Here is a 24,580-nt window from a genome sequence, read left to right as displayed (position 1 = left end):
CATTAGAGAATGTATTGTTAAAAAGTTGGTTAATATTTCTTATATACCTACATCTGAGATGCCAGCCGATATCCTAACTAAGAGTCTCTGTAGTGAAAAACATTATAAATTTATTAAAATGTTAGGTTTGTCAAGAATTTAGGTGAAATGAAACTTTGATTTTGTTGTTATAATTAATATAAATTTTTGTGTACATTATTTTGTTAAGTGGGGGTGTAAAATTTATTGTTTATCTGTGGTAACAAAATATTGTCTCTGTGCAAACTTGCGTCATGTGTGTACTCTTCCTTATACTGCAATTAAAGATGTCTGACCGCAACCATACCTGTGTTTTATTAGAACAATGGTTGACGCATGAGCATAGAACCGAGGAGTCCTGGGTTCGATTCCCGGTGGAGACGAAGAAAAAAATGTCTCGGTCCGGCAGGACATAGAAGGCTGATCACCTACTTGTCCCTAAAGAAAATCGATCAGTGAAACAGATGTATGAATAATGCATCTGTTCCTTACCCCACTAGAGGACACGGGACTTCACTTTTATACTGTAACTAGCTTTCCACCTGCGGCTTCGCCCGCGCAGTCATTGAAAAACCCGCATAGTTCCCGTTCCCGTGGGATTTCTGGGATAAAACCTATCCTATGTCCCGGGGTAAAAAGTAGCCTATGTCCTTTCTCGGGTATCAAAATATCCCTATACCAAATTTCATGCAAATTGGTTCAGTAGTTTAGGCGTGATTGAGTAACAGACAGACAGACAGAGTTACTTTAGCATTTATAATATTATAAGTAAAGATTATGCTATTATGAAACATGTTGATAAGTAAATTAAACTCAAGTAAAAACAAATTGACATCACGTGCACGAGTTACTTATAAAACCGTAACATACGCCATTAAAATTCCTCACAGCATCTTCAAACAATCACAAAGTTCAGTAATTATCAGGCTCAGTAAAGCATAAACATGAGGGGCTCAATTAAAATTGGGTTAAGTAGGCCTATTTAATTATATTCAAACTTAAAACATAAGTACTTTGGAAGTTTTCGGAGAAGATAATGTTTAGAGTTTTGTTAGCGGTTGTACATAATCTTCCTGGAGATGGGTTGAGGCAAGAACTTTAGGAGATACGAAAGATAAGATTTTCGTCTTAATACATTTCATATTATTTTAAAATTAGTCTTATTACACAAACGTAGATTAAGAACATAATATTGTGTCTGGTTAGAGAGTACTGCTAGCTTTATTATTTAAACACAAACTCCAACATTTATTTATTGAATTAGACTTCTAAAAGCACTTTAAATCGTCATAACAGTTTTACCATTTACCACCACCGCGGCACCGGTTCGGAAAGCAGTTTCTACAGAGAAGAACCGGCAAGAAACTCCGTAGTTGCTCTTTTAAAATAATGTAAATTTTTGTATAATTTGTGTACCATAGTTATTATACTGTAGACCTGCCCCCCTAGTCAAGTGGCTTTCTGTTAGCGTAGCGTTCAATAGAATAGACTACGAATGTATGAGATTGACGTAACCTGTAGATACGTTTATCTACAGCCTACGTCAATCTCATACATTCGTAGTCTATTCTATTGAACGCTACGCTAACAGAAAGCCACTTGACTAGGGGGGCTGTAGCTTTTGTTATATTTTAATCCTATGTCTTTTCATTATATATTTTCAACACTGTAATATAGTATAGAAGCTATCTATGATTTTAAGGAAAAGAATGAAATATGGACTCTTCCAATAACTTACATGGACCACTGACCTGTTTCGTATTAGGGCAGCAGGAATCCTTTCAAAATCGTCTGCAACTGTGAAATGTCCCAGTTCTTAGAATTTCTGGCATTTTAACTCTGAAAAGTCTCAGCATAAAGCACATAGAAATTAGTTTATAGTTTCAGGAGGCTAGAAAAAGCATAATAGTTTTCTTATCTGTATGAATTGACTATTCAAATTGGTAAAAGAGAATCGAAGTGATCAAGATCAAACTGTTCAATACTTATTTATTATATTTTAAAAGAACTTAAAATATAATATAACAAGTGACATCTGCAAAGTTAAACTACAGTCAACGTGGTGAACCAACATAATATGAGCCCTTTATTATTTAACCCTTGCAACTAGCTGTGTCCCGCGGTTTTACTTGCATTGAGCCGCTCCTATTGGTCTTTGCGTATAGCCTTCCTCGATACATGGGCTATCTTACACCAAAATATTTTTTTTTCAAATCAGAACAGTAGTTCCTGAGATTAGCGCGTTCAAACACACAAACAAACAAACTTTTCAGTTTTGTATATATGGGAATAGTATATATGGAATTGTATATATGGGAATAGATAGTATATATGGGAATAGAAATGAGCTGATAATAATGCAAAAAAAAAACTTTTTATATAAATAATGCAGAAAAAGTTTTTGCTTCCCCAGAATGTAAAGAAACGCCTCTATTTAAAATCATAACACTATAGTCCTAATTAGAGATTTATGGAAATCGTTAAGACATGACAAAGTTTTAATAGTTGAAACGTTACGGCTTGTTTCAAACAATTTCGAAATACGTCGAGAATTGCAGTGGAATCGCAAATTGCTTTCAAGTTTTTATAGCGTTCCGTAGTGCTCGACTGGTCCACTGCGAATATTGTCCTACAATTATAATTGTTTAATTAAAATAATTGCAAATTGTGAAATAGAATTAGAGCTCCTAATTCCTTTTTTTAGAGTTAATTCTGTGTAAATTCTAGTATGATATTCTACTTTGAAGTTATTATTTTTATAGTACTAGTATGTGCGATCATTAAACTTGTTATTTCATATTATTTTAACTCATATTAAAATGATACATTATAGCAATACAATATCAGAACATCAATGTATACTTATAGTGAACTAGGTATCCGCACACGGCTTCGCCCGCGCAGTCAAAGAAAAACGGTGGGATTTCAGGGATTACATCATTTTCCCGGGATAAAAAGTAGCCTATGTCCTTTCTCGGGTATCAAAATATCTCCTTACCAAATTTTATGAAAATTGCTTCAGTAGTTAAGGCGTGATTGAGTAACAGACAGACAGACAGAGTTACTTTCGCATTTATAATATTAGTATGGATGTTTGAACATAATTTTATTCAAATGATAGATGGTTCTTAAAATCGCCTTAATAGATTTTGATTACAGACAACTTAATTTCAGATATCCCTTAATAATATGTTTATTGGATTCTGTACCCAGAAAACAAGAATCTGCTAAAGGACTACTATTAGGTACATAGCAGCATTTTTTTACCCGACTACGGCAAAGCAAAAGGAGGGTTATGATTTTGACAGGCTATGTATGTATGTATGTATGTATGTATGTATATATGTATGTATGTATGTATGTATGTTCATCTGTTCCCTCGTAACTTCTAAACTACTTATCAGAATTCGACAAATGACATATCATTAGAAGCGTCTTAATTGTCCGCTGGTTATAGGCTATATGGGGTTTCACAAAATCTAATGTGGCGCCCTCTAGCGGACAAAACATACAGAGTAAAAAAATAAAGTTAAGATAAATATGCCGTGTTTGGTATCATTTGAAAGCTTTTTACTTGCACATTTTGAATATATATATATTACTAGCATTTGCTTGTGACTTTACCTGTATTCATGGGCTGATTGCATATAATTCACATCTTTTTTCGTTCATAGCTTCTTTATTAGTTCATCAATTTAACTTTTGTTTTATACTTTTTCAGCGTCGTTTTTTGTCGTAGTTGGGTTTTAGTTGTTTTACTTTTTATCTTGTTACGGTCATCATGCTGAATTCCTCTCGACCGCCTCCTTGGTACAGTGGCTAACGCGTGAGCGATCGAGGGGTCCTGGGTTCGATTCCCGGTTGAGACGAAGAAAAAAAAATGTCTTGGTCTGGTAGGACACAGAAGGCTGATCACCTACTTGTCCCTAAAGAAAATCGATCAGTGAAACAGATGTATAATGCATCTGCCCCTTACCCCATTTGGGGACATGGGACTTCACTTTTTTATGCTGAATACACTATACTTACCTTATACATATTATCTTAGATTCTAATTCACTCAAAATATGAACTTACACTTAAAATACCCGCTTTTAAACGTCTCCTATATTACAATACGTCCAGAAAAAAGCTTAAAAATCCAAAGTACCATAAGCTATTCGTATTACTTTATTAGCCGGTTCATGTCGAGTCTTTTTCTATTTTCTAGCAGGATTTAATTAAAATTATATCAAGCGTTCAGACGCTCGGTAATGCCGGGATTTTTAGTGGAATTTTCGCACCAAATTAGCTGGGAAAGGAATTCAGATAGTGTGTAGTTCTTTGCTGATTTCAATGGAAATTAAATAGCGTATCTGTTGAGGAGATGCTTTCAAGATACTTTGATGCTTTAATGTATAAGGAAAGGTTTGGTCTTGTTTTTCTATTTGGCATAGCAGGTTTAGTTTCCAATGTAAAGCTGTACTTAATGATTTATACTTATTGTGCACGCGGACAAAATTAATTGTATGAAAAAAGCAGTGTATGATTCTGAAACTGTAATATTTTCATTCCAAATTTATTTCTACTTAGTGGTTTAGTAGTTATAGCGTAGCAGACAGACAGATAGACTTTCACATTTGTATTAAAAGTATGCTTGCTCTTACATAAAAATGTTTGTTTTACACATGTTTACTGATTGATAATCGTTCTCTGTATTTTATTGATATGTGTTTTATAACTTAGAGTCCGACCTATAATTATATTAGTTTTCAACATACACATGATTTTCCAACTCTAAATTTTTTACAGTATCTCATTTTTACTGATGACTGTACTGAAAAAACCTTAATTGTTTGTGGAATTTTTGTATTTTTAACTAAATTCAAAGATTTTTAAAAAGTCTTTCTAAATGCTTCGCCAAGCATATCCTTCATGTCTTAACGTCTTAAGAATATTTCAAATTGCGAAATAATCCAAGAGTCGATAGCTGAAATAATTTCGTGAATTACTGAGTCGGAAAAAAACAATCTCGTTTCTCCTCTTACATACATAATATGTATATACCAATATTATATTATATTGGTTACGAAGGTTGTATCGATAATATTGAATGAGGTTTATCGTCTATCTCCGATAACCATATCCAACGATGTTTATTGTTTTTATGAATTTTTGTTTTAGTAAATCTGTAGCGAACGTTGTGGTTTATTTGAGAGAGATAGTGTGAAGATAGTTTCTTTTTTTCAATATGTCATGTCATTTAATAATAAGATCTTATTATTTGATATAATAATAATAGTTTAAAAAAACTAAAAAACACGCTTTTAGTTCGGTTTTCTATAAAACGCGTGTTTTTTATTTTTTTTTAACTATTATTTATTTTATCAAATTAGTGTATTGTCATCGGTCCTAAATAAATCTACAAAGTTTGAACGAAATCTGGCCGTTTAAAGTGGGTCAAAATCGCGCCCAAAGAAGTCGGTTACAAACATACAGGTGAAGCTAATATAAAGCGTGTAAAAAGGACATCGTTAATTTTTATATTATGCATTTTATTTTATATAATGCTAGCTATATAGCTAGCTTTTGCCCGCGTTGTCCAAGGAAAACTCACATCCTACGTCCTTTCTCAGATTTTAAACTATTTCTTTACCATATTTAATCCAAATCAGTTCAGTATTTTAAGCCTGATGACAGACAGACCGACAGACAGGCAGAGTTACTTTCGCATTAATTATAATATTAAGTAGGAATTTACCAAATAACTAAACCTTTGCATCTAAATTCTATCTAATCAAAAACACCAGTCGACCATGACCACATTAAAGTGCACTAATATCATGTTTATAGTCACAATTATATCCATTAAGGGCCGATTTTTCAATCGTTGGTTAAAATTTATCCGTCCAATAATGTATTACACGAACATTTTAAAATGTCACCTGTATACAGTCAAATACGGACAATTATAATATATTTTTGAAATGGTAGTTTAATACGTTATTCGATGAATAAGTTTTAGCCAAGGATTGAAAAATCAGCCCTAAGTCATACAAATACACCAAATACGAGAATAAGGAAAATGGAAGTAATACATATGTATGTAATATATAGATATATAGTGGGAAAGAAGCGTCTTTATTCTTGTAACATTTATCATAAAGATATCTATGCTCCATGTGAATGAATTGATATTGAGGTCCATTGAGAGGGAATGTGATAGATTAAGAGGTTTCGGTGGTATGTGTGTCAGCGGTTTTATTATGAAAGAGTGTAATTTCAATCGTAGAGTTTTGATCGTGGCACTTGTTTAAAGGTGAACGACCTTGTAGTGAATCCTAATACTATTATAAAGGCGAAAGTTTGTATGGATGTTTGTTACTCTTTCACGCAAATACTACTGAACCGATTACAATGAAATTAAGCACACATATAGAGGGTAACTTGGATTAACACATAGGATAGGTCTTATCCCGGAAATCCCACGGGAACGGGTTTTTCTTTGAAAACGCGGGCGAAGCCGCGGGCGGAAAGCTAGTAATAAATATTCTTAACTAGCTGTGCCTCGCGGTTCTGCCCGCAGTGCTCCACTCCTGTTGGGCTTAGCGTGGTGATATTATAGCCTTCCTCGATAAATGGGCTATCTAACACCGAAATAATTTTTCAAATCGGATCAGTAGTTCTGAGATTAGCACGTTCAAATAAACAAACAAATATTAGTATAGATTAAAGTAACATTATTTCAAATGGCCATGGATTATATTATTATTTATGTATGCTTCAATTTGTAGTTATGATCATATTTAGCGACCAAGTCAATTAAAAATTGTGCCTCTTAAGGGCACTTATGATGTGCGCTCTGTGAATTTTAATCTAAAATATGGTAAGAGTCATGTATAACTTGTAGATAATACTTGAAATATTTGCAATTAATTATGGCTATAATTTACATTACATCTTTTTAATTATAATCATAGATAATTAATTAAATTTACTACTTTGCAAAATGACTTTATATTTGAAATTAAAAACAAAAACTCTTTCGCATATTACAAACTAGCTTTCCACCTGCGGCTTCACCTGCTTTGTCTAAAACCTAATAAATTATATACTAAAACCTTCCTCTTGAATCACTCTCTATAACAAAAAACCGCATAAAAATCCGTTGCGTAGTTATAAAGATTTAAGCATACATAGGGACATAGGGACAGAGAAAGCGACTTTGTTTTATACTATGTACCTAGTGATAGTGAAGTCGGGGCAATATATAAGAAACAACATTTATATATTTTAAAGAATATTTAATTCAATAGATAATGGCAAATAATTTATTGCTGTTCTATATATTATAATCAAATCAAATATTTTCGATCTTACTACAAACAAATTTTCAAAACATGCGACAGTTTTTTTTCATAACATGCTGTTAACCATAGTTAAATAAAACATCTAATTCAAATCAAATTTCTTCTTGAACCTTTTTGTAGTAAGACCAAGTATATAATTACAAGGTAAGGATACAGCACTTCTCATCTGAGCCGCAATCCGAAGCGGCAAAAACGAGTCGAGGGTTGCAGTACTGGGATTGTTTCTTACATGTTCCACCGTGTTTTTCACATCTCGTTTCTTTGAGGGACACTGGAAGGTAAAATGAATCTTATACATGTGTAATTAGGGTATATTTTTGAATAGGTTATTGTAGGTGCTTTAAGAATTGGGTTACTTGGCTACATTTACAAATCTTTGAAGTAACTAGAAGTCGATGTCGTACTCGATACGAACTCAATAGATTCGTATCTATTGAGTTCTTTAATTAATAACTTAAGAAAAGACTGACCACTTAAATAGTAATTATGAAAATTAGAATATATTTCTTTATCGTATTATAAATATGAAATAGCCAGTAATTGCAGCTTTACAAGCATCGATATTAGAATGTTATTTTGAAGGGAACAATCATTGTTCTTTGAATTCAGTCGATACACATTCTAATAAGATATTTCTAAAGTTTTCCAAAATGTAATTTTCATTTCAGTTACTTGCTTTTTATTCGATACAGTGAAGAAAAACATCGTGAGCCTCGTGAGGAAACCGAAACATAAAAGTGCGACGACATGACGTGACATCCGCCAACCCGCATTTGGCCAGCGTGGTGGATTATGGCCGAACCCTCATAGGACGCCCGTTTGCAGTATGAACATTATGAGCTGATGATGATACTTACGACCGAAACAGCATTCCACGCCCTGTTGCTGCTGTGAAGGGCAAAGGTCAGTCTTCTCAGATAAATGGCCCTTCGGACAATCAGCTGCAATTGTACAGATGCCTCCCACTGTTGAGCATGGCTTTTCTTGAACTATGGAGTCGATTATCCGGACTGAAATCAGATATCTTAATATATATAAATCTCGTGTCACAATGTTTGTCCTCAATGGACTCCTAAACCACTTAGCCGATTATAATAAAATTCGAATACCATGTGCAGTTCGATCCAACTTGAGAGATAGGATAATTTAAACATGTAGGTACCACGGGTGAAACCGGGGCGGACCGCTAGTAGGTATAATATAGAGTTATTCTTATAGGATGTTCTAGGCTCTAGCTGTGCTGCGCGATGTAACATGGAAAATATCAAGTAGTTCTATGGCTCATGGTTATAACGGTACATAATTATAAGCTACATGGCCGACAGTATTTTGAACGAAGAAAATGAATGTAATCATAGACAATTGTTGGCAAAAAAATCCTGTAAAAAGTAATTTAAAGTTTTAACTTTTCATTTATGACATTCAAATGCATAATAAATTAGGTATATAAAGAATATAAAAAAAAATTAGTTTCCGAGGTGGGATTAAAATGGTGTATTTTAATTCAAAATGCGAGTGACGCAGGTTCGAATCCATACTATTTTTTTATCGATAAAAAAACCTGTTTGCGTTACTTTTTTACAATATCTATTGTTTATTGTCTACATATCTGTACCTCTACTATTTTGCATAGCAATGCGAATAACCCAATTCGAAGCAGGCGAGTTATCCCAATAGGAATTATTGGCCGATGAACTGTTCAGACAATTGAATAACTACTATAATCCTTATTAATGGAGACAAGTACAGTCGCAGATATAATAGAATGTTGCTAATAGATGACGTGCAAGAATAAAAAAAAAAGTAAATCTTGTTAGTAAGCTAGTTTATCTTATTTATTATGATCAAGATGATGTGAACCTTCAAATTTTGAAGTGAAACTTCTTTAGGCCCGTTGAGAGTAAAATTTCAAAATTTCAAGGCGACGATTCTTGTTTCTTTGAATCTTGCCAAAGAAGTTTCACTTCTGACACGTGTGCTCGGCACACACGCTCTCTTTTCAAATTGAATGATTGAAGAGTAAAATTAAATTAAGTTAGAAAAAACTATCAAAGCAATTAAAAAAAAAGGAAGGTAGTATAGGAGTGTGAAACAAAGTTAATTTCAAATTACATGCCATTGTTTATAATTATAACACAATCGCTAGAAGAAATTATGACGAATCGTGATTAAGCCAATTTATTTGCCTTTATTCTGGACGTAGTTAAAATAAATAAATAAATCATTTATTGCATAAAAGAAGTTGGTATTTTATTTTGACTTACAATATATTATCTCTACATATTTTGCCCCACACAATCGTATTGAAATAAGTTTCTACCATACCCTTGCTCTTTTCAAATATTTGAGGAAATCATCCTGCCTACTAATATTATAAATGGAGGGATGGATGTGTGTATCTTTGATACTCTTTCATGGGAAAACCACTGGACGGATTTGGATAATTTTTGGCGATCAAAATATTGGCAGATGCCAAAATATTTGTATTTTTCATTGTCTTTAATTCGTTTATTATTGTTTAAACAGTAATATTTTAATTTAACAACTTTTACATTATAAATTTTACAATCAAAATTGATATAAAAAGTTACTCACAATCCTCCTCATTGCAGACCACAGAGCATAAAATCGCGCACACTACAATAGCTGTCTTCATTGCGTCTGCGCACGCGCCGGTTCAACACAGTAATGATGTAATGTATCCAATCCGTTAGGTATTTCTTTATTAATTGGCGTGTTATTGTTTTAAGTTAGTAATAAGTTACATTAAGTTGTACATGATTCAATTAGAGACTACACGACTTGTTGATAAAGTGACACAATTAAAAAAAAGCATGTGTGCTGAGCACACGTGTCAGAAGTGAAACTTCTTTAGTAAGATTCTAAGATACCAAAATCGCCGCCTTACTCCATGACGTGACGTTATTGCCATGACGTGACCTTCAAATGTTACTCTCAACGCGTTAAAGAAGTTTCACTTCAAAAATATTCATAGTAACAAGTGTTGTAATAGTAAATCGTTTAAATTTATCGTTTGGCACAACACTACCTAACTAAACATAAGCTAACTCGCACCTCACTACTGTATTCTTCTTAATTTTCACTAAAACACGTTGTTTTGATAAAATGTTTCGTTTTATTTAATTATCATCAAGAATTGTTTATGAATTTTGTCATCTACAAGAATTGTAAGGTGGCTTCTTTCCAGAATTATCTAACTAACTGTGGTGTTTTTTGGTCATCATGATGATGATGTGATTACTATTTCGATACCTATTTAAAACTTTAACTGACAGATAAACTAAAAGGAACTTATCATTATATTTTGAAAATGTTTTTAAGCTATTGCATAGCTTCTATCGCGGGCCTTGAGCGCGGGGACCGAATCTAGAAATTCCGTAACGAAAATAACCTCACGCTCCCCATTCCGACGGGCACGGAGGTGTGGATTGAAGGCATAGCATGCAATAGCTTTACTGCGGCAGTCCCCGAGTGCCACACGTCTTTTTTTTAGTTTTAATAGGTTTTATCAGAAAAGTGGAATTTTAATTACAATTAAGTATGTCCAATTATAAAAAAATATTCCGTGTAATTTTAAATCATAATATCTGTGACGAATTGATGTCACACTGCTTGTATTTTCATGTGAAAGCACATGACGCAATTAGTGTTGTGTTTGAATAAACAAATAGTTTGTTATGAAAGGCTTAAGGCTATACAAGACAAGTACCCATGTTTTGCTTGCGAATTATTTAACACTAGCAATTCGCCCGCGGCTTTCCCCGTTTTGTCTGAAACCTAATAAATGAAAACCTTCCTCGGGAATCACTCTATCTATTAAACATAATCTAAAGCATAACATAAATACTTTATATATTAAGACCTATTTGTGTCAATTTGAAGAATGAAATGACAAGTTTAAATTTTTACCTAGTTCGATTCCCGGTCGGAGCAAGTGAATTTTCGTGTAGAGTTTTTGAAAATAAAATAATGTTTCCTTTCAGAATAGACTACAAGCCCGCATAGGACAAAAATATGGGTCAAATGAACCACCAGGGGACATATCTAGAACGATAGCAGAGCAAAAAATAATAAGATTCATCACTATGCCGTCACTTGTAAGCTGTCCAACTGAGTGCAGATGAGAATTGAAAAGTACAGGCAGACTCGGTAAATTTTGGTCATATATTTTTGTACGGCATTCTTAACCATCGATAGATCCATTAAAAATAATAAGAAACCGCTCAGTGCCGTACAAAAATGGTGGTCCACCAAGTCGGAATTTTTATTTAATTTCCGAGAGTTACCGGGGGTAAATTTGGTCATTTGACCATGTACGGCATCTGTGTCATACTATTGCTATACTGCTTTTAATCCATTATTCCGCAACGCCGTACAAAAATCATGGGGACAAGGGGAAAAAATCGAGAGATGCCCTCTCTTTCCCCACTCCAGGGGGTCATTTGACTAAGTACGGCTTCGGTTCCAAAACATTATCTAGCACTCAAAAGTACTATTAAAAGCAATGCCGTCAAAAAATAATTGTTCTTTTAAATGTATACCAATAATCATCTTAATTTCATCGAATTCTTGATATAAAGAGCTGTAAGGTCATTTGACCCTGTACGGGAACTTTTTTTTAACATGATATTGTAAAATTCAATTGTTGTATAGTATTGCCGTTCAAAAGAAACCGTTCTAAAAAAAGTTATAGAAAAATGCAAAACCAGAAATTTTGTTAAAGTTTAAACATCGTAGATTAATGAAATATAATAGTTTTCTACACTTTATCCGTTGTTTTAAATAGTATTAACATAGATAAATTAGGAAAAAACGATGCCGTACATTTTTGTGCAGACCACATCTTTTAGGCTGATGAAAGCGACGAAAGCTACAATTTTAAGAGTGCTTTATGGCCATTTGATACAGTACGGCATTAACATATTTTTACCCAACTACGGCAAAGCAAAAGGAGGGTTATGGTTGTTTACAGGTCATGTATGTATGTTCATCTATTCCCTCGTAACTTCTAAACTACTTATCAGAATTCGACAAATGACATATCATTAGAGGCGTCTGAATTGTTCACTGGATAACCAATGACCAGCTAGCTAAAGGCTAAATGGGGTTTCACAAAATCTAATGTGGCGCCCTCTAGCGGACAAAACATACAGAGTAAAAAAATAAAGTTAAGATAAATATGCAGTGTTTGGTATCATTTGAAAGCGCTTTACTTGTACATTTTGAATATGTATATATTACTAGCATTTGCTTGTGACTTTACCTGTATTCATGGACTGATTGCATATAATTCACATCTATTCGTTCATAGCTTTTTTATTAGTTCATCAATTTAACGGAGTCCATTCCACCTGACTCCGACTTTCCAAGGTGATAATTAACCACCTCGAGCTTCTTAATATTAATGTATATTTATATTTTATTATAAAAATATAAAGCAAACATTTCGTTATATGGATTTTTTTCTTTTTCAGATTTTTCCCCTTTGAACCAACGAAAATGTACGGCACATGAAAAAATATTATCTATGCATAAAATACTTTAAAAATAAATTTATTTCGTGTTGTGTCAAATGACCCCCTGGAGTGGGGAAAGAGAGGGGATTACAACTCTCGATTTTTTCCCCTTGTCCCCATGATTTTTGTACGGCGTTGCGGAATAATGGATTAAAAGCAGTATAGCAATAGTATGACACAGATGCCGTACATGGTCAAATGACCAAATTTACCCCCGGTAACTCTCGGAAATTAAATAAAAATTCCGACTTGGTGGACCACCATTTTTGTACGGCACTGAGCGGTTTCTTATTATTTTTAATGGATCTATCGATGGTTAAGAATGCCGTACAAAAATATATGACCAAAATTTACCGAGTCTACCTGTACTTTTCAATTCTCATCTGCACTCAGTTGGACAGCTTACAAGTGACGGCATAGTGATGAATCTTATTATTTTTTGCTCTGCTATCGTTCTAGATATGTCCCCTGGTGGTTCATTTGACCCATATTTTTGTCCTATGCGGGCTTGTAGTCTAGAAATAATCTCCAATATTTCAAGTGTTTTCCCTACAGGGCCCATCGAAAATTTCCACACTATAAAAATAATATAAGTAGTTACCTACAACTTCTTTTTTATTATTTGATATCTAAAATAGTAATTATATAGAACTTCGGAGGTGATAAAATTCGTTAAAGTGGGCATAAGATTATTTTTAAATAAGGTTATAAAACACACTAATTAAAAGAAAAAAAAATCATATAAATTGCATAGCGATAGCCTTTGAATAAGTTATCTCAGATTTCCTCATTACCTAAGTAATATTTCTCTGTCCCCTATTCCTAGAACAAAGGCTTATAATTAAGGCTATCACGGAATCTTTACGCTCTGAATCCTAAATAAGTGAACTAAATGACCAAGCCAAGGAAAATTGGTATTTCTAGAATGTAGAATATATTTCAAAAGATAAGGGAAAAGTGGCTTGTAACCGCTTATTTAGCTTGCATTTGAAGGCATTGTATGCAGAAATTTATATAAATAACTAGATTTCCGCCCGCGGCTTCGCCCGCGTTTTCAAAGGAAAACCCGCATAGTTCCCGTTCCCGTGGGATTTCCGGGATAAAACCTATCCTATGTGTTAATCCAAGTTACCCTCTATATGTGTGCTAAATTTCATTGTAATCGGTTCAGTAGTTTTTACGTGAAAGAGTAACAAACATCCATACATCCATACATCCATACATCCATACATCTATACATCCTTACAAACTTTCGCCTTTATAATAGTATTAAGACTAGTGGGCCGCCCCGGCTTCGCCCGTGGTACCTACATTTTTAAACTATCCTATCTCTCAAGTTGGATCGAACTGCACATGGTGTGCGAATTTTATTGCAATCGGTTAAGTGGTTTAGGAGTCCATTGAGGACAAACATTGTGACACGAGATTTATATATATTAAGATATAAAAGTACTGAGTACTTTTGATTGGTTCTTTAGAAGAGCAGATAAGGTATGAGCTTTGTTCCGGGTTCGATTCACGAAGGAGACTCTTGATATAAAAATAAACCATGGTCATTTATTGACACAGAACCACAGAACACAATAAATTCCATTCATCCATACTAATATTATAAATGCGAAAGTAACTCTGTCTGTCTGTCTGTTACTCAATCACGCCTAAACTACTGAACCAATTTTCATGAAATTTGGTATAGAGATATTATGATACCCGAGAAAGGACATAGGCATATTTTTATCCCGGAAAAATGACGCAATCCCGGAAATCCCACTGGAACGGGAAATATGCGGGTTTTTCTTTGACTGCGCGGGCGAAGCCGCGGGCGGAAACCTAGTATTTCAATAATTCCACATTGTCTAAGTGATATAGCTCAGTCAAAGGTTTTTAAAAAAAGTATACATACCAACGATACAGAATTATTACAAAGAGTAAGCTACGTAATTTAATAAGTAAATAATGCGGTTTATCACATATTTATGAAGAATGTTATATGAGGAATAATACTGGAGTACGTACTGCAGTACTGTCACGTACGTATGGTGTACATACGCATATAAACGACGTATTTGTGAAGATGGAGTTTGAAATAATGCTCTTGTTTAATTACTTTTGTAGTGTTTTATTATGGCTGAAATATAGCAAAATAGTTTATCATCATTTATTAATTAGGTATTTGACTGACCGGTTGGCTTGGTTGGTAGTGGCCCTGCCTTCCAAGCCAGAGGTCGTGGGTTCGATTCCCACCCGGGGCAAATATTTGTGTGATGAACATAGATGTTTGCTCTGTGTCTGGGTGTTAATTATCTATATAAGTATTTATTTAAAATTATATATGTATGTTTATCAGCCATCTGGTTTCCATAACACAAGCGACAGCTTAGTATGGGACCAGATCGTGCCGTGTGTGAAAATTGTCCTGAAATATTTATTTATTTATTATTTATATCAATTCACACTACAAACGCCAATGAATAGATAATAGAATAATAGATTTCAAAATGAAAATTCCAATTGTGTTTATACCAATAATTATATGTTGATGCTTCGCTCACATTGTTTGTAGCGTGCACTTACTTTATTTTCTCAGAATAAATGAAACCCAAATTCATTTCATTTTGAACATGACGTCCTGGAGATAAGGTCAATCAAAGTAATAATCATATTCTGCAGCTTTATATATTATTATTAAAAAATTGGTATAGGTAAGTATTCTTATATAATAAATGAATCGCCAAATGTGTTGCTAAGCAAAAATCTCGAGGACAGCTGAACCGATTTTGTTAATTATTTTTTATTATATTCCTTGAAGTGCGAGGATTGTAATTACGTAAATATGTACCATGGACGAATCCGGGGAGGACCGCTTGTTATCTATCTATCTATACTAATATTATAAAGAGGAAAGGTTTGTATGTATGTATGTATGTATGTATGGTTTTCACGCATAAACTACTAGACCGATTTTGATGAAATTTGGCACAGATAATCTTTAGACCCTGAGAAAGAACATAGGCTACCTTTTATTGCGAAATATGTACCACGGGCGAAGCCGGGGCGGACCGCTAGTATCTTATAAAGCTGAAGAGTTCGTTTGTTTGTTTGAACGCTCCAATCTCAGAAAATACTGGTCCGATTTGAAAAATTCTTTCGGTGTTAGATAGTCCATTTATCGAGGAAGGCTATAAGCTATATATCATCACCCTAAGACCAACAGGTGCGGAGCAATGTGGGTGAAACCGCGGTTCACAGCTAGTGATATATATTCAATTAATTTGTTTATGCGCGGATGTTCAAACGACATAAGATTACGATTTCCTTGGCATTGTGTTATCGGCTACCATTTTGTCTTTATTACATCGTTTAATTGAGGCATAAACTTCTGTGTAAATAAACGTTTTATTGGTGAGACAACAAATTCATTTAAATTATATTGGAAGCTAAGTTTATATCGTTTGCAGCAAATTGTTTTTGTTCTATTTTTAGTTATTTTATTGTTATATCGCTTTTGCCTTAATATGTATATAGATACACCACAAGCTCAAAATATATGCCTATTCGCTAAATTATTATAGTAGTGTTCCAAATGCGGCTTCGTTCGCGTTATTTCAAGCTTAATTAATTGTATACTTAAACCTTATTTAAACTTCTCGAGGTGCGAGAACCACGGTATCCATAGTTGAAAACAGAATGAAAATCGATGTGGTATTTTTCGAGCTTATCGCCATACCCATTCGATGACTTTATTTTATGATATACTATCTTTCCGCCTGCGGCTTCGCCTGCTTTGTCTAAAACCTAATAAATTATATACTAAAACCTTCCTCTTGAATCACTCTATCTATTACAAAAATCCGCATCAAAATCCGTTGCGTAGTTTTAAATATTTAAGCATACATAGGGACATAGGGACATAGGGACAGAAAAAGCGACTTCGTTTTATACTATGTAGTGATTATGTAGTTATAATAAAATCAAATTCTCTTATAAATTCTGCATTGCATTTGGCATGATTTTATTATATAATCCATACATACATATAGATAAATTCAGAAATCCGACACGGGCTCAAGAAACGCGCGAAATACACCGCAGAAACTATTACGGGTTGCGGTCAAGCGACCCACCCGCTCTAATGAGAGATAATATAGGCGGGTTACATACGGCATAACTATTTTAATAAATAAATTGCTTTGGCAACTAAATATATGGTATTTAGTTACTCTGCTTTGCGTTGCTTTGCTGCATTTAAATGCTCTATAATTGAGATTCTACATTTTTGAAGAATAGATAAAAAAAATCGATCACGAGTTTGGCAACTATTTGGAACGAAGTGTAAGAAAAAATAGGTTTTTCAAAATAAAAATGACTTCACGGACTCCACAATTGTTGAATTTAATTACGAAAGATACTTATTTGATTTTGAGTACTTTTTATTGCTAAAATATAAAATTCTAAGTTACAGTTCTGTCAAGAGGCAACAATACAAAGTACAACGTTACGCAAAAAATCCACTGTGTGCAGTGCAGTAAGCATTTCGTTATTTGGGAAGTAAATTCTAAACATTTACTTCATTATAAAATTGTAAAACATAACTTGAATTGACAATGCATAATTAAAATAATTGATTAGTATTTAACTAGTTCATCTACCATATTTTCACTTCACCTTGAAAAATATACTAAAAATACGAATCCGAATTCTATAACCTACCAACTTCTATGCAGTTGAACTACCAATTAATCGAAAAACCAGGCTCAAAAGTTTGTTAAAATCCTCGTATGTAAACAGCCTTATCTTTCTGCTTCGTTTGTAAAACCAATTCATTTGTTCTCCGCTGGGATTTCGGAGCACATTGAGACTACCAGCGTAATTATTTTGATATCCCCTTTATTTATTTAATATTTCATTATGATGATTTTTAAATTTTCGGTTTCAGATTTGTAGGACAGCGGTGCTGTTATTTATGATGGCCAAAGAATACATTAGCAGAATCCTTAAAAGATCTCTACTACTCAGGGGCGTGCACAGAGTTTTTGGACAGGGTAGGCAAAAATATTGTAATGATATTAAGTCATAAAAACTAATATTTCATATTGCAGTAATTTGATTGGAGATACATAGTATTTCCGCAAAATAATGGAAAACATATTACGAACATAGGTCAAATCCATACTAAATACTAATATTATAAATGCGAAAGTAGGTAACTCTGTCTGTCTGTCTGCTACTCAATCACGTCTAAACTACTGAACCAATTTGCATGAAATTTGGTATGGAGATATTTTGATACCCGAGAAAGGACATAGCTACCTTTTATTGCAAAATATGTACCACGAGCGAAGCCGGGGCGGACCACTAGTTATCTATAAAATAATTGTCAAAGTAGGTATGATATCCTAACTAGTATTCTATATTATGAAATTAATGATTAACTTTACCTTTGTGTATTACAAATTCCGGTATAGATTAGATCGGCCTTTTTCCTATCACTCTCTGTTTGATAAAAGTTTATTCATAAAACAAAAATAAGAATTTTTCGTAAAATTAGGTATACAAAAAATATATATGTATATATGTATTCTTACAAAATACACTGATGATAATATACATAATCTATTTAGTTACTCTCAAAACACTTCACTTGCAAATTGTCGTAGTAAACATTATTAATTTTCTCAAAAAACAAATTTAACCTCAAAGTAAACGTTTGATAATTCCAAAACAAAACAAACGAATAATGATACTATTTGCAGATGGTCTTTACCGCTACAAATTTGTATAAATTATCACACTTCTTAAATTGGTCGCATATTCAACTTCAGTTTCGACTTTCGATGTAGTTCCGAATTCGGTTCGTACCTAATTCGTATATCTTCGTATTAGTCAGTTCAATAAAGAAACGAATCTTCAATGGCGGCCAAAGCTGACTTTGACAGATGGTAGGATCATCAAAAAAGAAAATAAAAATAACGTAAATTGATAATTATTTCAAATTGTTTGTTGACAAACTTTTTTGTTATTGTATTTGTGTATTTATATGAATTATCATATTTACGTATACAGAATGTAATAAAATCCCCATAATACTTGTAATAAGCCCATAAAACTGAACAACTTTTCCCAAAGAACATATTTTGTCAAATTCCAATAAACCATTATTTACTTTCGCAAATGCATAATTGTCATTGTAAATTTATGATAAAAACTATTATAGGGAAAATCAAATACATTTTAGTGATTTTATTTTTCCATTTTTTTTTGCATACCGTACGGCCGTGTGTGAGCGAGAGGGAATGATAAGCGCCGCCATTGAAGATTCGTTTCTTTAAAGAACTAACTAATAAAAAGACACTGCCTACCTTGTGTGCTTGTGTGCGTGGTTTTATAACATCAGTGTGCCGTGTTTATAGGCATGCACACATATAAAATATGCGTAGACACGCAGAGCACACATATAAAAACTTAGACACGGATAGTTTGTGTCTTTGCCGTCCCGTGACGTAGGTACTGGGTCCTGTGGCGGCGCTAGTGCAGCGCATGAATAGTGACTTGAACCGAGCGGTGTTATGGCTGGTTCACACTTTGATTAGTGCGAGTGCAGGTGATGAGTAGTACTACGTGTGGACAGCGACTGTTTAGTGCGAGTGTTTAGTAGGCTGTGTAGTAAAGTGAATAGAAGCGTGTTCTATTTTTTTGCGAGTGGACTGCGAGTAGCCACGTCCCGCGCGCCCTCCCTTCCCCCTCACTCGCAGCGTGCCTGCACTCGCACTAATCACCTGCACTCGCAGTCAATTGGACACTACTCGCACTACACACCTGCACTCGCACTAATCACCTGCACTCGCAGTCAATTGGACACTACTCGCACTACACACCTGCACTCGCACTAATCACCTGCACTCACACTAATCAAAGTGTGAACCAGCCATTATAGAAATTAGATAATAATGCTACCAAAATACCGATAGATGGATCTAAAATATATTTTTATTTCATAATTACTTACATGGCGCAATTTATAAAATTTAATGACGCTGTGAATTTCATTTATGCATATTAAGTAAATATTGATCAGAGTTTGGTAAATGGTAGGGTAGGCAGTGTCTTTATGTCTTTATGGAATGCACGCCACTGCGTACTACTGCAACCTACTGACTAGTTCGTACCGTAGTAGAAATCTGTAGAGAAATCATATCATTAAATCGCTTCATTTCGAAAAGAAGAAGGATAAAGAAACTAAAACTTTTGCATTTATAATATTAACATTTAACATGTAGGTACCACGGGCGAAGCCGGGGCGGACCACTAGTAAGAATATAAGGATTCAATGTATTCAATCATCTTGGGAATATCATACATATTTTAATGATTAGGTGAATTGGTCCTTTTGTACAAATCTATGAGGAAAATACTTAATGGCATTTATTTTGCTAAAAGGAATAAGAAAATTTTCAAATGAATGCTAAATAAACAGTTGAATAAATACTTACCCAATTAGAAGTAATATAATTAAAAGGTATCTATTAATTAATTAGTGGTTTTCAGCGAAATTTATAGGCTAATATTTGTTTTTGTACTTTATTAATAATTTAATTACTAATTAGTCTAAATGTGAATTGAAGTTTTATTCCTAGGCTGGAATTATTTACACTAATTATATTAAAGCAATGTAAAAATAAATTAAATCAAAGCGTCAAAAAATATTGTATCTCTCTTGGATCATCATCATCATCATCATCATCATCAGCCTTTCGATGCTCACTGCTGGACGTAGGCCTCTCTTAATATAATTTTGAAAAAAAAATATTTTCTTTTAATTAATATAATTATTTTAGTTATTACGTATACTAGAGACGTCGTAGAACATTACGGACTAAAAACGAATTCAAAAAGGAATGTCTAACGACTGAATTCCAACTAAAACGACCAATTTTCTGGGAAACTGTCCCTATTCCGGGAAAAATTATTGTAGCAACTTCACAGGCATTACTTTACGAAGATATTGAAGTACTTAAACTGTGACAGTTGACCCAAGCTATGAGCATAAACAACATTTTTAGTAGGTAGTGATTAATTTACAATAGTACCGAGTTATTGAGACATTAGAAGTCATGAAACAAAAAATATTAGTACCTAGGTTCATATCATGACAAAATATACTTTTTATGTCGCATGTTATACCTACCTAGTTTTAAATAAAGAACTATGACTTGTTCATGAAAAAAAATATGACAAAATAAGCTGAAGAAATTTGTAGTAAATATTACATATAAAAACAGTACTATGCAATGGGAATTTGCATCAAAGGATTCTTTTAACCCACGCCGAAATACATATTATGTACGTGAAGCTCCGCTCTGGATGTAACTTAATTTTATAATATACCAAGTTTGATAAATATACAATCCATTACAAAAATAATTTATCAATTCTAACAAGTAGTTCAAGAGATAAGCACATTCAAACAAAAGTTTCAGCTTCATAGTATAATAGATTTCATTTCCAAACACGCGTCTAGAATTTACAATCTAGAAATAGATCGTGTGTAATATATAGCCAAGCTATCAATGCAAATTGAACACTAAGCTTATTAGACTCTGAGCTCGTTTTAACAAGATAAAAGTTAACAAAAACTCCCCCCACCCCCCTGGAAATCGCCAGATCTCGAGGGATTTGATGAAGATTAATGATCGCTAATGTAGAATGGACAAATCCGTTTTCCATATGTCGGATTTAAGGTGCTTTTCCATCAGAGATGTGCTATGCTACGATGCTGTGGATGCGTTTGATATCCACTAATCATATTCATTGATGCACAAAGAGAGAGTAAAATTGCAAGGTTACGACATGGCAATACCGTAACGACATGGCCGATATTGATATCTTTGAATCTTGCTAAAGAAGTTACACTTCTGACACGAGTGCTCCTCACACACGTACTTTTTGAAGCGAAACTTCTTTATCGGGGTTGGAAAAAAATTTAGTGTAACATATTTTCATTACGCGTGACATTTTTCCGTTACGCGCCATCTTTTTCTTATCCCTACCACGCGTGATTCGACGTATTTCTGTAAAGTTGCATATAGTAAATTATTTTTTGAAAAATAAGGTCATAAAGAAGTTTCACTTCTTACGTGTGTACACTAGTACACGCACACATTTTTTTTATACAGCAGGATGCGTGCTATAGATGTGTGCTATCATGCTATATATAAGTGTTTTGCTTTGTGCTATAGATGTTAGATATGTGTAGAGCGGAGCCTACAACCAGCACATCTCATATGTGCTATGCTACGGAAATATAATAGCTATGCTGTGAAACTATGTGACCGTTTCCACTGATACTAAGCTATGTAGCGGTGCGAGTAAGATGTGCTATGAAGATACGCCTCTGTAAAGTAGCTGTGTGATAGTACTGCACATAGCTATACCACTCGTGACAGCACACATTCATAGCACGCGTCCATAGCACGCATTCATAGTGTGCTATGAATGAGAACTCATGCTTCCATATAAAAAAATTGGTTGTCTGTAAAGTCGGTTTACTGACGATAGTTGAACGTGACAACGTCCGATTGTGCTTCTTTGTCGCTCGTTCCGCGCTCTCGCTTGCACTTCAAGCCTTACGGAACGCCTCAGAGCGAGGTAACGCCGCATGAGTCATGTTTTTTCGTGCGTGCAGCCGGCTCTATCGAATTATAAGACGTTGTCACGTCAAAAACGTATCTTAGCTGAATCTGTTTCTACCAGTGCTAAGCTATGTATATCAATGACTAGCTGTGCCTACCCGCGTGGCTTGTACCCGCTTGGTTCCGCTCCTGTTGGTCTTAGTGTGATGATATTATAGCAAATAGCCTTCCTCGATAAATGATCTATCTAACACCGAAAGAATTTTTCAAATCGGACCGTTCCAGAGATTAGCGCGGTCAAACAAACAAACTCTTCAGCTTTATAATGTTAGTATAGATTAGCGGATGTTAAACGCATCCACAGCGTAGCACATCTCTGGTGTAAAAGCACCCTTAGCGATGCTTTTTTCGAATCCCCAGCTTATCTATCAGCGGAGATTTATCAAAGTAAAATTTAATTGAAAGATGCATTGGTTCGGGGATTTGTTTTTGTTGACGGTACTGTTTGTAGACTGTTTTTGGTATTGATTGTAACATTTCTTGATATAGAAGCATTTTATGTTTCACATTGTATCGTTATAGGAGAGTTTATAAAATGAAAAAGTTAATATTATAGTGTTGAGTTAACATAAATTACCTAGAATCTAGATAATATCCAATAGTTTGTAATACACAAACAGTTAATACACAAAAGATTGGTACGTGAGGCAACCTTACAATACTTTTACATTACATAATAAATGAAATATAACTCAAATAAATATGTACATCCAATATAAATAACTCAAATAAATACATCCAATATTTATTAAGATAACACGTAAAACAACTGAACCATTAAATAAAATGAATAATTAAAGGCCGAAAATTCTTAATGCCACTCATTCATTCTTGTCTCAATAACGTAAATTCCAATACATCCAGAAGATAGCTGATAAAATGTGTATATAAAATGTGAATTGTGTCAGTCCGTACGTTTACCGGAGTTCAGATAAATCGGTTGCATATTTTATTATCAGAGATTTCTCCATTTTTGCACTAAACCTGAGCGGGAACCGTGAAAAGATTACATTTTGGAAATGCTCCAAACTCACTGTATTTTATTACAGGTTTAGGGGTCGCGGTGAGATGGAAAAGTGACTTCGCTTTTATACGCCTGTCTACGTGTTTAATTGCATGGGTAGGTTTTACCGTACGAGCGTGTAGTGTAATTAAATGAAGAAAAGGGGTTTTTAATTCGAAATAAACACGAAGCAATGAATGTATTTTGTGAATAATTTGATGTACTGATTTGACGAAAGCAAAATAGTTCTTAATAGTAGTGTAGTAGTAGTAGTTTTAACCAATTTACTACGTTTTATGTAAACGAAACTAAAAGCTTAACATAAATGATTCTTCTTTATTGCAATAATCTTAACCGTAAATGAACTCTGTAAAGTTAGTAATCGGTACTAGAGAGTGAGGATTGAAGTATAAAAAAATGTGCTTGTATAACTATAATTTTTAAGAATAAGAATTATATTTCTACACAATAAGCTACACAATACTTAGAAACTAGATGGCTATATCCATGTCCAGTAATTTTTATTCCTCCTATTCATTTTACCCCTTTTAGACACATTAAAACTACGGAACCAGGTCTGTTAGAATAACTCACTCTTGGCAGGAAATTTTAAATACACTCGTTGTCTCTATTGTTCTGAGTCCATTGTTTTAATATTAAAGCCGCGTTAAGTTGCGGAGTTTTGGAATCACTTATATGTATGGGAGATGGTTATTATGGCCTCTTTTAATATTTTTAATTATGTAGGAAATGTATATTTTAATATTTGTAATTATGAACGTAGGTATCTTTATTATAAGTTATTGGTAAAATAATGAAAGGAACGCCTCATTCGTTTGGATATTTAAAATAAGACTGCAATTATTTTGTAAGTATAATTACTTTTTACCCTTAAAATAGTGCAAAAGCTTCTTATGATATTAAAAAAATATTACATTGTTTTTGACGATTTAAAAGCGCTTCTTAACCAAGTTTAGGGGATTT

The 24,580-nt window shown here is 33.7% G+C and overlaps 1 protein-coding gene across 1 annotated transcript; it reads right to left on the bottom strand.

Moving 5' to 3' along the window:
* Nucleotides 1–7,284: 7,284 nt before the first annotated feature.
* Nucleotides 7,285–10,067, bottom strand: LOC149490074 (U-scoloptoxin(19)-Tl1a). Its single transcript, XM_089715006.1, has 3 exons — nt 9,963–10,067; nt 8,225–8,377; nt 7,285–7,638 (listed from the first exon to the last, which is right to left on the bottom strand). The coding sequence occupies exons 1-3, from the start codon at nt 10,021–10,023 to the stop codon at nt 7,505–7,507; spliced, it is 348 nt and encodes a 115-aa protein (XP_089571132.1). The 5' UTR covers nt 10,024–10,067; the 3' UTR covers nt 7,285–7,504.
* Between the last annotated feature and the right edge of the window lie 14,513 nt (nt 10,068–24,580).

The sequence above is a fragment of the Colias philodice genome, chromosome 3 (genome assembly GCF_061535455.1).
Source record: "Colias philodice isolate Cphi_HAF_F1 chromosome 3, ilColPhil1 Martin Lab GWU primary, whole genome shotgun sequence".
NCBI classification, from domain to species: Eukaryota; Metazoa; Arthropoda; class Insecta; order Lepidoptera; family Pieridae; genus Colias; species Colias philodice.
This window is presented reverse-complemented; position numbering and strand designations above follow the sequence as displayed.